At 33.6% G+C, this 17,654-nt stretch overlaps 1 protein-coding gene across 1 annotated transcript in view; it reads right to left on the reverse strand.

The window, feature by feature from the left end:
- Positions 1 to 17,654, reverse strand: part of LOC134231244 (uncharacterized) — a gene marked incomplete at its 3' end in the record, with an annotated part of 423,563 nt that overhangs the window by 240,695 nt on the left and 165,214 nt on the right. Inside the window, 3 exon segments of the mRNA XM_062713186.1 lie at positions 5,769 to 5,927; positions 8,679 to 8,822; positions 14,438 to 14,687. Coding sequence (XP_062569170.1) covers positions 5,769 to 5,927; positions 8,679 to 8,822; positions 14,438 to 14,687 — 553 coding nt within the window.

The raw sequence follows: 17,654 nt of genomic DNA on the forward strand, positions 1-17,654 counted from the left end.
GGGTAACGACCAGCGGGATTTCCTTATTGTTTTCCTGGCGTCCTCGTCTAGTAGAACGGTGATCTGCAGTCGGTATTGACTTGGCCTTTTCAATTGCTATATCTATTAAGTCGTTAGGATATTTTTGTCTGAGCAAAAATGATTTTAATTCCTGTAGACGGCCATTTCTTCTGGTTTCATCTATGACAATGGTACAAACACGTCTTGCCATATTAAAAGGTATGTTACGTTTAACGTGTGACGGGTGGCAAGAATTAAATACGAGATATTGGTGGGAATCCGTTTTCTTGTAGTATAAATCTGTTATGATTTTGCGACCCTCCTTAATTATAAGAATATCCAAAAAGGGTAGTTCTAACCTGCTCTTTACCAAGGTAAATTTAATAGGAGGATGTAGATGTAGATATAGATTCTTGCCACCCGTCACACGTTAAACGTAACATACCTTTTAATATGGCAAGACGTGTTTGTACCATTGTCATAGATGAAACCAGAAGAAATGGCCGTCTACAGGAATTAAAATCATTTTTGCTCAGACAAAAATATCCTAACGACTTAATAGATATAGCAATTGAAAAGGCCAAGTCAATACCGACTGCAGATCTCCGTTCTACTAGACGAGGACGCCAGGAAAACAATAAGGAAATCCCGCTGGTCGTTACCCATAACCCACGGAACCTTAATATATATAACTCCGTAAAACAGTTTTTCCTATTTTACAGCAATCCCAAAATTTGAAGGAATTAATTGACCCGAAGAGCATCATCTATAGCCGACGCCAACCTCCAAACCTAAAGAAACTCCTAACAAGAGCCAGATTCTCATCGGATGAGGAAAAACGCACTGTAGCCAAATGTATGGATCCCCTGTGTGGAACCTGCCCTTATTTAAAAACCGGAGAAAAGTTTACATTTAAATGTGGTAAAACGTTTACCGTCAATGCGAATATGTCATGCAAAACTAGAAATTTAATATACTGTATGACTTGTACTTCACGCGGGGAAAACTATATTGGACAGACCGGTAACAAACTAGCTGACCGTGTAAGAGTCCATAAACAACAAATACGAGACCCCTCCGTCAGGAATACACCTTGCAGTGAACATTTTGATTCATGTGCGAATGGAAACTTTTTGATATTTCCATTTTATAAAATCACAGAAGATAATGAACAATTACGGAGGGCCAAGGAAGATTATTTTGTTAAATTATTTCAGCCTAAATTAAATGTAAATTGAACATTTTAGCTCTAAAGAAATAGTCCATTTTATTACAATGTACATGTGTTTAACTCTATACATTTGGCGCTTTTTTGACATTTACCTGTGCCAATGTATAACGCTGCCTTTGTGACGCCATAATAACGACGTCATAACAACGAAGTTGTATTGTTTTTATTATCATTGTTACACTCTGAAGAGCCGTAACGGCGAAAGCGCTTAGTGTAAAAAATTTAACGTAAACTTGTTTGTTTATCTTGGATTTAATTTTGATTTATATATATATATATATATATATATATATATATATATATATATATATATATATATATATATATATATATATATATATAAAGCACTAAAAAACCAACAACACTGTATATCCTAAATGTCGGATCTACCAATTAAGTAGATACAAGGTCACGGATGGAAATTTATATAAAGCACTAAAAATGACCAACGACACGAACAATAAAAATTGTCAAATTTTCGGGACGCCCTGTCCATTCCTCAGGACAAAGAAAAAAGTTAAAAAGTCATAAGAACAAAGGAAAAAGAGAAAAAAACTAGCACTACTACTAAACTACTAAACACTATATATTTACAAACTTAGCTACATGTTGAATTGGAAATTTTTAAAAACACTATTAAAGAAAGAAATCCGGACCGCTATGAAATACGTCCGGTCTTTCGGGTATACTCGGGTGAAGTGCGATTTACATAATTGAACGAATTAATTATGCTAATTAATTACGACAATCAGTAAATCGTACATTGTTTCATTCTCTCAAAATGGTTTAACTATCCTTGATAAAGAACTATCAAAGAAAAATAATATAGCAGGGATATTTTAACATATGAATTATAATCTATTATAAATTTTGAAATATTTTAGGACTTATAATCGTGAAAAATAAATTAACAAAGGCGTAAGCAATACATAGTTATGTGGATTGTTCGAGAGTTGGTGATGACGCAAATTAACTGTAGAGTTAACACTCAATTGAGAGAATAATCTTGTTTAGTATCATCAGGAATTGGGTCTAGTTTACGTTCATTCTGGTGAAGTCATTCAGTTTGTTAATACCATTAGGGCGGAATGACTTCAATCTGTGCATCCAGAACTTTTCTTTGCTTTTTCTCTGAGCGTCTGTCCATCTTGGGTTATGGTCAATCACCACTAATGTCATGTACGATGAGGGTATCGAAGCCTGTAGAGAAGTCTGGGATAGTGGATCCATACAAATTCCTTCTACCGAGTCCCTTGCCAAGCTCCTTGAACATGTTCTTAAGTTCAACAACTTCATGTTTAATGGAGAACATTACCTGCAGGTTAATGGCACTGTTACATGTATGTGTTCGAAAATGGCACCGTCTCATGCCAATGTCTTCATGGGCAGACTGGAACGCAACTTGTTACTTCAAGCACCATTTAGGCCCCATAGCTGGTTTCGTTTCATTGACGATATAGAGATGAAGTGGGTGGAATGTCGCGAGAGCCTCGAGGCATTTATTACGTTTGCCAACACCTTTCATCAGTCGATCAAATTTACAGTAGACGTATCTAATTCGAAAAACGTATTCCTAGATACCACATCTACCCTGATTGATGGTGAAATCGAATTCAGTCTCCACACCAAACCCACAGACTCCCACCTATATCTTATGCCCACTAGCTGTCATCCCCCACACACTTTTAAGGGAGTGCGTAAGGGTCTACCCACCAGAATTCGACGCATCTGTTCGTCCCCTGCCTTATATCAGGAGCAAAGTGGTCTTCTTAAGTCCCACTTATGCAAAAGAGGCTACAATGCCCGCACCGTACAAACAGCTATTGATGAGATGTCGGGACATGACAAGCAAAACCTATTATGCTATAAGGAGAAAGACAATAGCGGCAGGGTCCCTCTGGTAACAACATACCATCCCGTCCTTAAGAACCTTAGGGGTATCCTTCAAAAGAACCTACCAATTCTCCATTCAAACAAACGAATGGCAGAGGTCTTTAAGGAACCCCCATTGGCTGCATACAGACGCCCAAGAAACCTAAAGGACATGGTAGTAAGAACCAGACTGGACAACCCATTACCTAACGGGGGCTTTAAAACTTGCTCTGACAGAAGATGTCTTCTTTGTAAGCACAGCACTGACACAGTTTTAACAGCCCTGTTACAGGCCGCAGCTACAAAATACTAGGGAATTTGTCCTGTCATACTGACAACTGCATTTATCTCATCAGTTGCAAAGTTTGCTCCAAACAGTATATTGATGAAACAGGAGATATCCGCAGGAGAGTCAATAACCACCGTTCGACCATTAGAACCAAAAAACTCAATGAACCCGTTGGGGAACATTTCAACCTTGAGGGTCACAAATGGGAGGACATTACATTAGTGGTGACTGACCATAACCCAAGATGGACAGACGCTCAGAGAAAAAGCAAAGAAAAGTTCTGGATGCACAGATTGAAGTCATTCCGCCCTAATGGTATTAACAAACTGAATGACTTCACCAGAATGAACGTAAACTAGACCCAATTTCTGATGATACTAAACAAGATTATTCTCTCAATTTAGTGTTAACTCTACAGTTAATTTGCGTCACCAACTCTCGAACAACCCACATAACTATGTATTGCTTACGCCTTTGTTAATTATTTTTTCACGATTATAAGTCCTAAAATATTTCTAAATTTATAATAGATTATAATTCATATGTTAAAAAATCCCTGCTATATTATTTTTCTTTGATTACTCTTTATCAAGTACAGTTCCTCATTTTGAGAGAATGAAACAATGTACGATTTACTTATTGTCGTAATTAATTAGCATAATTAATTCGTTCAATTATGTAAATCGCACTTCACCCGAGTATACCCGCTAGACCGGACGTATTTCATAGCGGTCCGGATTTCTTTCTTTAATAGTGTTTTTAAAAATTTCCAATTCAACATGTAGCTAAGTTTGTAAATATATAGCGTTTAGTAGTTAAGTGCTAGTGCTAGTTTTGTTTCTCTCTTTCCTTTGTTCTTATGACTTTTAAACTTTTTTCTTTGTCCTGAGGAATGGACAGGGCGTCCCGAAAATTTGACAATTTTTATTGTTCGTGTCGTTGGTCATTTTTAGTGCTTAAATATATATATCTGTATCATATCGGGATCTGTAGCATTATGGTCAAAGAAAAATAGATAAAACCATAACGCTACCGATCTGCAGCTAATGATATACTTGATAATAGTGTTTCGAACAGTCAGGGACAACCTCCGTCCTCCTTTCACAGGCTCCATTGCGAGAAATAAACCAAAATGACTTTTTTGGTCATTGCACAGTTCGAAAATCATCGGGGGCTTGGTTTGCATAATTAACCAATGAACGGTATCGTTCGTTTCTTGCAAGGTACGGTACACTTTGTGAACGGTATGGTACGCTTTGTGAACGGAATGGTTTGCTTTGTTGAACGGTTCGCTTTGTGAACATTACGGTACACTTTGTGAACAGAACAGTTCGCTTTGTGCACGGTATGGTACTCTTTGTGCACAGAACGGTTCATTTTGTGAACGGTACAGTTAATTTCTTGTACGGTGCGGTTCGGTTCGTTTCTGAGGTGAAGTAGCACAATTTAGGGTCTGTATCAATAGAGCCCAGCCCTAACACCAGAGCCCCTGACCCTGGGGCCATAAAATCCACAATTTTGAAAGATGCAGCCTTATTCAAAATAACTGTGTTCTTGGTTGGTTTATTTAATGCCCAGAAGCAGAGAAGAAGGTTTTCGAAGAAATAATGCTTTTTCACTATATAATCTATCTAGCACCACCCTAGCACTAGAATCCCTGACCCTGGGGCCATGAATTTTTCACTTTATGTAGAAGACTCAATGCTTATTCCAATCATACCAACAGATTGACTACTCAATGTCCAGGTGTAAAAATGATTTTTTAAAGATTGCATTAATTTTAGTGGTTTCGGCCCCACCCCTCAGGCCCATGGGGGCAGGGACCATAAAATTCACAATTTTGAAAGATGCAGCCTTATTCAAAATAACTATGTTCTTGGTTAGTTTATTTAATGCCCAGGTGCAGAGAAGAAGGTTTTCAAAGAAATAATGCTTTAATGCTTTTTCACTATATAATCTATCTAGCCCCACCCTACCACTAGAACCCCTGATCCTGGGGCCATGAATTTTACACTTTTGGTAGAAGACTCACTGCTGATTCCAATCATACCAGCAGATTGACTACTCAATGTCCAGGTGTAAAAAAAGATTGTTTAAAGATTGCATTAATTTTAGTGGTTTTGGCCCCACCCCTCAGGCCCATGGTGGCAGGGACAAAATTCACAATTTTTGTTCCCCTTCACCCTTAGATGCTTTATGCCAAAATTGGTTGAAACTGGTTGAGCAGTTGCTGAGAAGCTGAAAATGTTCAAATGTTAACACACGACACACACCGCACGACGACAGACGAAAACAGATAGCAATAAGTCACCTGAGTTTGCTCAGGTGACCTAAAAATCCTTTTATCACCTGTAGTTGTTTATTTGAACAATTTACCTTTGCATCCACGAACATCAGGGACACCATTCTGTACATCTGTCTTATAACCAGCTGGACAATTTTCACAGTTGGTTGCATTCACCCAGTATTCATCTCTACCACATGGCTTACACTCTGTAATCCCATCACTTGAAGTGAAACCAGGTGGACATAAAGCTAATAAAATGAAATAATACAGTCAAACCTGTATTATAACATTACTTCCAACGGAGAAAGCAAAAAGGTCACATATGATAGATGGTCTTTAATACAGGTTGTGTACTTTCTGCATTGTTTAAATATACAATGCTGAAAATATTTAACATGTATGTGGAATTTATTTTATACCATATACTCTCGGTTTCCACTTTTCAATAAATATTTTTAACTGTAAATGCTTGTATATTATGGATAAAATTGTCATGTTTGGTAATAAAATTTATGTTTGATCCACACGAGTCGAATTGATTATTGGGAAATATTGAATATCTTTAAAAGAATGAATTTTTTAATCATTATAAAAAGGCTGTAAAGATATATTTTTACAAAATAGTCTACAAAACTTCGTATATTCTGCACGTTGCTAATAATTTGAAATTGTGTCATGATTTTCATTAAGCATTTGGTAACAAATAGAATCAAATTCATAATTAAAAATCTATTCAATTGTCCTAAGAATTTTCTTGTATGACTAAATTACCATGTCTAAATGCGTATCTGTCACCAGGTACTTCAATCATTTAAATTATCATCTGGTATGGGGTGGTATATAGAGTGTGCTTTCATAACCATAGTGACGCAATAGAATTAAATAAACATGTTGGATTTATTTACTTGGTAATTAAAAGTAAAACAGGCAAGTTTTAAAGCTGAATGTACATTAGGCCCTCATACTGTTATATCACGAAATGATATCAGGATCGACTTTGAACATCTACTTTCAAAATATGGCGGAAAAAATGTGAATTGCTAATGTACTTAATTTCAATGTTTATTTAATAAATATCAAAACAGAAGTAAGAGTATATTTATCTTGTAATGTAACAGTTGATTTATTTGTAAAACTCACTATATATTATTTTAAATGATAAAAATGCATGTCTGTATAGATGTTTGAAATAAAATGTAGCATGCTTGACCGAAGTGGTAAGAAGGAGTCAGAAACAAGTGGCTCTGGGGCCACATCGCTCAACTGAGCAACTGGCTAGGTAAAAGCAAAAATCAGTTCAGCATTGAAAAGTTTAAATAAAAAAGTGGGTTCACGGGAGGGGTGTGGTATTTGAACAAACTAAAATCTATACTTCCTATAGATGCTTTTAAATTAATATGATACATAATGGCTTTGCTGTTTATAAGATGAAAATTTTAATTTACTGATATAGCCTTTATATTCCTTTGCATAACTATGATCCACTTTAATGGCTTCGCTATCTCATGGATCTACATTACCTTTTTTGATTCTTTTATATTGATGCTTTTATACTGATGATCAATCATGGCTGAAATTGGCTTTGTTGTTCTTGTAAAGAATTTTAATGATTTTTCTTACGTATTCCTAAGTAAAACCTTGATCACCCATTGTGGCCTCACTCTACCCCCACAGGTTATGACCCTGGGGGTCATGACTTGAACAACTTGAATTTACACTACCTGAGGATGCTTCCACATGAGTTTCATCTTTCCTGGCCCAGTGGTTGTTGAGAAGATTTTTAGAAGATGCCATCAATTTTTAACTAATTCATAATTATCTCCCCTTGGAAGAGGGCATGGCCCTTCATTTGAATAAACTTAAATCCCCTTCACCCAAGGATACTATGTTGCAAGTTTGGTTGAAATTGGTCCAGTGGTTCTTGAGGAGAAGATGAAAATGTGAAAAGTTGACATGACACCTACGACAACAACAACGACGATGACAGACAAAATTTGATCAGAAAAGCTCACTTGAGCCTTTGGCTCAGGTGAGCTAATTATATAGCCATTAAATTAAGGTAAAATTGCCTGAAATTACTAAAAATGGTACGAAAATCACGGTTGTTGGTCGCGTCATATAGGTGATCGTTTATTGACATTTTCATGAATAATTCACATTATTTTATATTTTTTATTACCTATTTTCCATGTATTGTTGTAAAATGCATATCAATACATTCTTAGCAATTAACAACTTATTTATATGGTTTTATGTGACATTTTATGTGACGATTTGCTACTTCCTACCTCAGATCAATATACAGTTTTGGATCCCCACATGCAAATATGTTTGTGAAGTCAGACCCAATATATAATACTGGGTTCCCACACACAAATGATTAAATAATATTTCTACATGCAACACCTTTATAGCCTTGTTTACTTGAACTGTGTTTATGTCACTTTACAAATGCAAAATATATGTTGAGAAGTTTTGATTTGATTAAACAATTAATCAATCGAAACATCTTGCGGTTAACCTATTGGAAATTCTGTATTTAATTAACTGTCATCCCTAATAAATATTACTTTTATCGAAACTTTCAACTGTAGTCTAATCAAATCAAAATTTCTTTCTTTTTTCTCCAAAAGGTTTAAAACCTAGTTTACAATCCAAAATCACATTTTGGATTATATTGTACATTATTTTTAATTTTCTTAATGATTTGCCTTGCTGATGGCAAATTGCAAGTACATGAAGACTTTCTACATGAAAAACCACGAAAAAATGAAAGCGAGTAATTCTTGACTACTACTTCATGCAAAATTACACAATAAATTTCTCGTGTATATTTAAGACTTACAGTATACTTGTACGCTAAGCTTTTTCTTTATTCTTTATAGTATTAGGTGCAAAATTATTTAAATAGCATTCTCTTATTATTGAAAAAAATGACATATATCAAAAACAAAGGTTTCTTGAGGCTAGCCTCACATTTTCACAATAATTCTTCTTACCTTTACATACAAGTTTATTATCAATTGATACAGTATTATACGGACAGGTTTTACAAGATGTCTGGCCTACTAAGTCCTGATATTGGCCATCTGCACACATCACACAGCTACTGCCATTGAAATATCTCCCAGGTGGACACATTACTGAAAGAAAGAAAACAAAATTGCTTTAAAATAAATGATTATAATCAAGTGTCCTTTCTTTTCTCCTTTCTACTTACACCTTTAGCAAATGATTATAGCTCTCATTATGCTGTTCTAAGTAAATTCTACGTTTATAATTCAAAACAAATAATTGAATATTTTTCTACCTCCAAGGGGCATAACTCTGTCAAAAATGCTTGATCAGACCCCCCAAAAAACTTGACCCAGATATTATTATGAAAAATCTGTATACCAAATTTCATTTCAATATGTTCAACCTCTGCAAAGAAAATGAATTGAAACTGCAAATAATTGGAATTTTTCTATGTCCAAGGGGCATGATAAAGCTGTATACCAAATTTCGATCATTTCAGTATTTGCAACCTGTTCAAAGAAACTGAATTAATGGAAACTTAGTGGACCGACAGACAAACCGATCGACAGACAGCAGCAAAGCAATACGCCATCCCTTCTTCAAAGGGGGGGGCATAATGATTAATTTTGAAAAGCTAACAAACTTGGTCTTACCTAACCTACAGCACTATGACAAAAGTATTACACAATGGCATCTTTCTCACTCTGCGCTTTGCTCGGGGAATGAGCAATAACTCTAATTAATGCCTTGTTGACACATCAAATCTTTACAGAGTTGTCTTCACATCGGAAGTGACGTTAAATGTAAGTATTTTTATCGTCTGCTGTCTTGAATTTTATGTAAACAAACAGGGATAAGGATGGGTAGGAAATCTACAGAAATATCAAATGATGTCAAAAAATAAATTGTGGACATGAAAAAGGACGGGCAAAAAACATCAGTAATTGTGAATTTATTACAAATACCTGAGTCAACCATCAGTTCTATTTGGAGAAAAGATTTGTCATCTAGTGAAGTCAGAACTTTGAAAAGAAAAGGACGCTCTCGGAAGCTGTCAAAACGAACTGGATTATTAGACATACTAACACTAAAAGAGGACGGGTTTTATATGACATTACTAATGAATTTAATGAAAGCAGGGATGTTAATGACTTTGTTCATCCACGAACAGTCCAAAAGATTTTTGCGTGATCACGATTTTAAGCAGAGTTGTTAGAAAAAAATAGGTGGTTCCCGAGATCAACAGAAAAAGGCGTGTTGCCTGGTGTTTAGAGAAAAGAAAACTCACGGTGAGTAATTATTGGAACACTATTGTGATATGGTGAAATAGTTTTAATGTGTTTTACATACGAAGATTATAATACATATTTAACAAAATAATATTTGGTAAAAAAAATTGTTACCATGGTTGGATTTGAACCGTGGTCCTTTGAATACGTAAGTTTCGAGATTATCTCCCTTGTTGCACTCTTTCGTTGAGGAGGGGTTTTGTTTGGACAGTTATTTATATATTGGATACATTGCATTATCGATATACTGGTTTATCATAACTACACGATTGTCAGGATGCACTCCACAACTAGAGAATAACCAAATTAATGTAAAGGCGTCATTTTTAAAGCAAAAAAAAATCGTAGCAAAAAAGAAAATATCAGTGGATGTGAGACTTTTCTGACAAGGGAAGAGATATGATGGACCTCTAATAAATACGGTACATATACATCTGATCATTGCACGTCGGCAATCTAAATGACAAATTGATTCTTTTCCTTATTATAACTTAAAAAAAAACACTAACTTTTTAGAAAATGTTTGTACAATCAAGAAAATTGGATAGCTTTCGTAAAGACGATGCCGTTTCTTTCGTTTTCAAGTACCCTATAATTGAAAGTAGATTTGTAAATATGCATAGTTGAGCTTGATAAAATCATCAAATGCATCACTGCTTAACATTATTATCTTTCTACAACAGTTAATAAATTTTAAAACCCATAAACATCGTTCATTTATTTGTGCACGTTTGTATACAGAACATCCTGTCCCACCTCCATGCTGAAATGGATACTTTTTGCACCTCTATCGTAGGAGAGTTACAATCTCGAAACTCCCGTAATGAGGCGAACTGCCTATCAGCTAGACCACGGAGTGATATGACTCATTGAATCGTAAATCATTTAAATATAGCCATGATATTAATTAAATCTTATTTCAATAAATATTTTATGTTAAAATTATTCTTGGATTGATGTAAGTTCCTTATTTTAAATGTCCATCTCAAAATAAAATGAATAAGAAAATAATGAAATAATAATGTTTCTTTCATGTAATGATTTTTATTCCTTTGTTTGAATTGTCGATTGTTCATAATAAGACACGCCATATTGCGCTTTGAAAACACTGCTACCTAGAAGCATTAGAAATTTCAAATAAATTACAGTTTATCTTCATAGAAGTTTTATCAAGGCATGTGAGTATTTGTCTATTCAGTATCCTGTAAAATCATGTTTGATTTATAGTATACTAAATAAACACCCGCGCAAGCGCGGGAAATTGAATTTATGTATAGTTACCATTTACAACAGAAAATTAAATATATATTAGTTTTAAACTGTAGATTTTACCGACAGATTACAGACTTATAGAGGGAAGAAATACTTTGTTCAAAATCCCGCATGAAGCAGATGTACATCACCATCTCCATCAAATTTTTGTGAAAACTTGGAAAATTAAAATTTCTTTAATTGACGTTTATGTGAAACCTCTTAAAATGTTATGCATAATGCACTTCAGATGTTCTCATTTCATTTTCGTGAAGGATAAAAGCATCGAATATACACAATTTACAAATAAAATGATTTTTGGGGGGAGGGGTAAAAATTCACATGTAATTGGGTCTTGGTTTATAATTATATATGTACCCTTATCGATAAGTAAAAAGGTCATAAAGTAAATACATGTACATATTCATAAACCAAAATCCAAGTACCCCTGTTGAAAAAATTAGCTTCCCCCCACCCCCACCCCTTTGAATAGGCCGAGTAATTGAGACAAAAGACTTTTTATAGAGAAAACTGAAATGTCTTTATTAAAGCACAAAACTCTACAGCTTTAATTGTATTTAAACAATACCCTAATTATTCGTAAGTTTTCCCTTTTGTTGTAAGCAAGTTAATTACAAAGTACAAATTGTAGGTCGGGTTCGTTGCCATGATGCTCTCTCAGTATGGAAAATACAATATTTACCGATCAACTCGTAAGAAAAACATATATGTACTACATATATAATATAGTCTTTCGATACATCTTTCCTGTACTTATATAATATTTGCACTTGTCTTTGACTGGTCATCAACTTCTGACTTTCTTCACTGTCAGAATGCCATCTTCAATTTATACACTAATTATTTGCTATTTGTCTAGTTATATAATCCTTGTATTAATAAAAATATTAGTGGTAGCAATATGTTACTGATAATGCTCAAGCATACATGTATTTTGCTCGTTTTTACCAAACTATTGTTTTTATTGTATTTTAATTTATATAACATCATTTTTTGTAAAATTATTTAATCAAATGACCCGTTAATTACATTATTTACAATTATTTCTTGATTAAAACAATGTAGCAAAGGGAACATGGTGTTCTAGAAGCTTCCGTCAATATTGAGATCGGTGATTGACGAATATTATCGTTTGCAGCTAACTGTAAAGTTTCACGTTACGTCACGGTCTAGTTGACAGCTGCACTCAAGGTAAATTGTACACGTCTCCTCACTGCAAGCTTTACTACTGGAACTTTCTTCTTATCCCTGATTGGTTGCTCGTGCAACAGACTATTTCCGTGTCAATGTTGATAATTTGAGTTGACCAATCACGTGAATTGTTTACACTGGATGCATCTGACGAAAAAGATCGTGACGTAACATGAAACTTTACAGTTAGCTGCAAACTATAATAATTTGCACTTTTCGCTTTTTAATCGGTAACCACAACTCATTTCTTTTATATCATTTAAATCAAGTTTTGATTGAATAATTCAGTGATGACATTTTATGAAATAAATAATTGATTGTTTGTTGTCAGTTTCATTGAAATTTGCCAGTAGCTTAGATCCGCCAACCGGAAACACCACCATACTCGCGTTGATGCTATTCCATGGCTGTTTTTAGAAAATTGAAGTAGACTTTTAACTTTATGTACGGTACTTACTCTCCGAGTGAAATCTGAATATAGTTTACGGACATATCTTGTATGTAGTGTAGTATAAGAGGAGTAAGTATTAGTAAGAACTCTTGTGCACCCGTTTTGGAGTTTATTTGCAAAATTTATTAATTTATAAGCATAGATTAAGAGTTTATTCTGTATATTTAATGATCGAGCTGATTGTTTACATATGAAATTGTTTCTTACAAAAGAAATTATTGATCAAATTTATCATTTCTCTTGAACAATTATTATATCACATATTATGGAATAGTAGTGTAGTCTTGATAAACCAATGAACTAGTTTTATTTTACGAAGTATGTTATTTTTAAATTTAGTTTAGAATATAATGATCAGTAATATAGAATATGCATTGAAGGTCTGTTATATTATCATATTAGGTTAATAACAGAGATGTGACGAACCACGATCCATGGGTTTTTGATTACTCCCTTACTTAGGGTATGTTTTTATCCATGAATAAGATCATGCATATTGTTGTATATAATACTGGCATATATAATATTAGCATAATAACAATTTATACAAATGCCTGAGTATAATGAAATTTATTTATTTGTGCAATTGCATTGCTAATTGTAAATGTAATTTTCACAATAATTATTGTTGTTAGATTTTATTACTTTTCATATTATATTGTAGGCCATCACCATTTAAATTTCTCATATGAAATAAAGAGTGAAAAACCACCAAAATAAGGCATGTTACACAATTATATTTTCTGATGAAACCCTTTTCTTTAAGGAGAGAATCATAGAGTGTATGTGTGGAGAACATCTAAAGAATCGTACTTGCCCCAATGCATGTGTCCCCCTCGGCAGAAAAGGCTTTCGGTAATGGTGTGGGGATGCATTACCTACCATGGGGTCAGTACACTTTGCATGATCAATGGAAATATTAATGCAGTAAAATACATAAGCATTTAAGAAGATCAACTTTGGCCTGTTATTGTCCGACATTTCCTCAACAAAACCTATCGTTTTCAAGATGACAACGCTCCCGTCCATACTCCATAGAGCTCATATTATTGTAGATTACAAACAACAAATAATATTTCTACAATTATATGGCCAGCTCAATCACCGGACATTAATATTAAAGAGAATTTATGGCTAAAAATCAAAAGAACTCTGCAAAATTGAGCTCCAAACATAAAGACTCCAGAAGAGTTATTCGATACTACTTTACACATCTGGAATTCCTTCAGTGAAAACTATATCAAAATCCTTAAACGAATCCAATCCCCATCGACTATTAGCTGTAATCAAGTCTAGGGGACACCTCATTAAGTATTAATAAAGGTTAGTCTGTTATTTGTTTCACATTTTATTGTTTATTTTTTACAAAGCGCATCGTGTTTACGTCTGCCATTTTGAAAAATCACGAATACTTTTGTCATAGCGCTGTACATTTCAAATGTAAATGCTGTCATTTTGTACACATATTAAATATTGTATCAATATTATATCATTATATATTTAATATTGTATTGTATCATCTGTAATAGTTACTCACCACACTGTTCACCACTCCCTGAATTGAGTTTAATAAGTACCATATTGTCAGCGCATTTGTTTCCAGCATCAATCCCTTTGATGCTTAAAACTGATACACTTGATTGAGTTCCACCATCACAAAGTGTGGTATTATTATGCAAGAACGTGTAGGGTTTACGATTCACAGTGGCATACACTGTTTGTAGACAGAGAAATCTTATTTCATCACTTGCACTTCCAGTAAATTCTCCACTGAAGACGGTTGTGATCTACAAATAACAAAGGTGTTCAAATCTTTTTAATGCTGTCTTGATCTATATTATTGCAAATCTTGCTTGAAAGTATACACTGAAACCAAAATAGCGTTGCGTTGAGTGATGACACTGTTTGATTTAAAAATAAAACAATTTGAATCACAGGTTTCATTTTATAAAAGAAGTATTTTAATTAATTGATTAGGACCTGCCCACTCCCGTGCGGTATCCTTTTGCCTATACAAGTTGGAAAGCATCCAACGGCCTAGCGAATAGCCATACCGTATTTGATTGTCAAAAACCGTTGTTGACTTCTTGAACCAAAAAAAACAAACAAACAAACAAACAGGCTATATAAAAATCATTATTTAGCATGTGATATATTCCTTTCGAAGATGGTACATGTATATTGTTGATGGTGCACACTATTTCATTTTATCCTACATGTTATTCTGCTGACTTTCTATTCACAGTATTTTCCATTTTCGGTGTTTGTTCTGTGCAACTTTTCAGTGCATTAAAAATCCTTTTCTCCATGTTTTAGTCAAAAGTGAGCTTTTACACTAAGTTGGCAACCACAAGCAAATTGAAAATGCAGATATTACTGGAAATTACCCAGCTGATACCGGAGCACTTGTTATTGAAAAAAAATATAAATTCGTAGGTGGTAAAACATGTAAAACACAGGATTTATTCAAAAATTTACTGCTTTATTGTCATGACTGTCAAAAATATACTAAATGTTTTTAAATGTGTGTGTGCTACGTCTACATACACATTTAAACAGTCATCTTGGCAATAAACATGCGACCAGAAAAATCTAAAACCTTTTGCTTTTTTTCATGCAGTGCACTTTTTATAGCGAATTTTACTCACTAAAATTAATAAATAATCACTTATAATGTATTCCATACCGAAAAAAGTTATAACTAAAGTATAACTTAGTTATTCCTAGGCTCTGAGGTACAAAAAAGTTATAACTATAACGTAACGTTTTTGGACTTTGCTAATTTCATGTATAACTAAAATGTAACTTTTTTGGACTTCCGTCATTTTCATGTATAACTAAAATGTAACTTTTTTGGACTTCGTCATTTTCATGTATAACTAAAATGTAACTTTTCTGGACTAAGCCATTTTCAAGCATAACAAGTATAAATGTACAAGCTTTAGGCATTTAGGGGTTAATTAATGGATACTACTTGACACTCTGACTTTTTTTTTCAAAAATAACATTATAACTAAGTGTTAATTTGAATGAATTTTGATCATGTTTAAAATGTTTTTTTTTCCAAACACTGCAGCAGAAAACAATTCCTGTTGCTCATCAGAGGGAAAATTCAAAAGTAATAAATAGATAATTTTTTTAAGAAAAAAAGGGACTGCCAGGGCTCTTAGACAATGTTATTGTTTACCACCATTGATCGATTTCTCATTCATATTGAATATGCTGTCCACAGTCATGTAAAGTTCAACAGAAGGGATGTGAAATAAAATCTTGTATATTACATCTGAAAATCTCTCTCTCTCTCTCTCTCTCTCTCTCTCTCTCTCTCTCTCTCTCTCTCTCTCTCTCTCTCTGCGAGATGAAATTCATAATTTTAGGAACTTTTATGAAACATTCAAGAAATTCATTATTTATTCATAACAGATTCATGACTGGTTCGTAAAGACAGTTCATGAATTTTGTTCATGAATAAATTCATATATTGTAGTTCATGATCAAATGATGAACAAATATGAATATTGGTAATTTTCAGTTTAAAGAAAAGAAACTTAACAGGTCAAGGTAATGAATGTTCATGAAGACTAAAAATGTAAAATAATTGTCACAAACGATCGCCAGAAAACACTCATTACTCCCATAATACAACTTTTGCATGCATATGCATTGTTGAACAAGCCCCTGGTATAATTAATAACATCCTATTGTTTTGATTTTGAAAGTATGGGATCAGAGTCGAGTAGGAAAACATAAGAGGTTAAAATCACTATTTCCTACTCTATGTAATTGATAACTTACATTCTTCAGGATAATAAAACTCTGTCTAGAAGGGAGATTATAATTAAATTATGATTGTAATTGAACAAACACTGCATCATCATTGACAGCATTTTTTTCTCTTATTGAATTACTAATGTTTCTTCATCATTTGAATTGGCCAGCTATATTGTGCTTTAAATAATATTTTTCACGTTGTTCGACCGAATTTTCTCTATTTGTCAAACTTAAACAAGTTGTTACTGTTGTAAGAAAATGAAACAGACTTACAGTCTAGGAAAAATTTCATAATCTTCGTAAAAACGTATCATAAATTTATTAACAACTAAAAAATTATATTTCTTGTCCGTACTGTACTGTACTATTCTTGGGTCGAAACGCTTTATATTTTGATGCAGTTAAAGAAACATTTTTCTGTCCATCGTGTGTAAATGATACAGCACAGACTACATGGTTGTGAAGTATCTATGACATGATCCACATTCGTATTTTGTAGTCTATTCTCCTATATATACACCTTCATAGCTCAGGGTACTCAGTTTGAGGGCGAGTAGTCCAAAGAGATATTTGTTGTCCTCCTCATGGTATGGCGGCGGCCATACTTGTAATGAAAATACGAAACTATGGCTCTACATGTATGATGTAAAAAAAATTCCAATTCATTAAATGATATAACTTATATTAATTTTTAAAAAAATAATTTCAGTGGAAAATTATTCAGAGAGTGTTTTTTTTTTTTTTTTTTTTTTTTTGTTAAACAAAAATCTTGGCAATTCGAAGCTATTTCTTAATTAGCTCTGCATTACACTTTTTAAAAGGCGCAAATTTTGAAACGCGCGAGACGTTGAAAAGTAAATCGGTAGAGTGGATGGTAATTAGCGTATAGTTATCCCTTGTCAACCTTTGAAAAAAATAATTGAATACAAAGAAGGAATATCCAGAGGATCAATTTAATTCATAACTGCAGATATTAGTGGTGA

This window comes from Saccostrea cucullata, unplaced genomic scaffold (genome assembly GCF_032062105.1).
Source record: "Saccostrea cucullata isolate Sc308-1 unplaced genomic scaffold, CSIRO_AGI_Scuc_v1 ctg238, whole genome shotgun sequence".
NCBI lineage: Eukaryota > Metazoa > Mollusca > Bivalvia > Ostreida > Ostreidae > Saccostrea > Saccostrea cuccullata.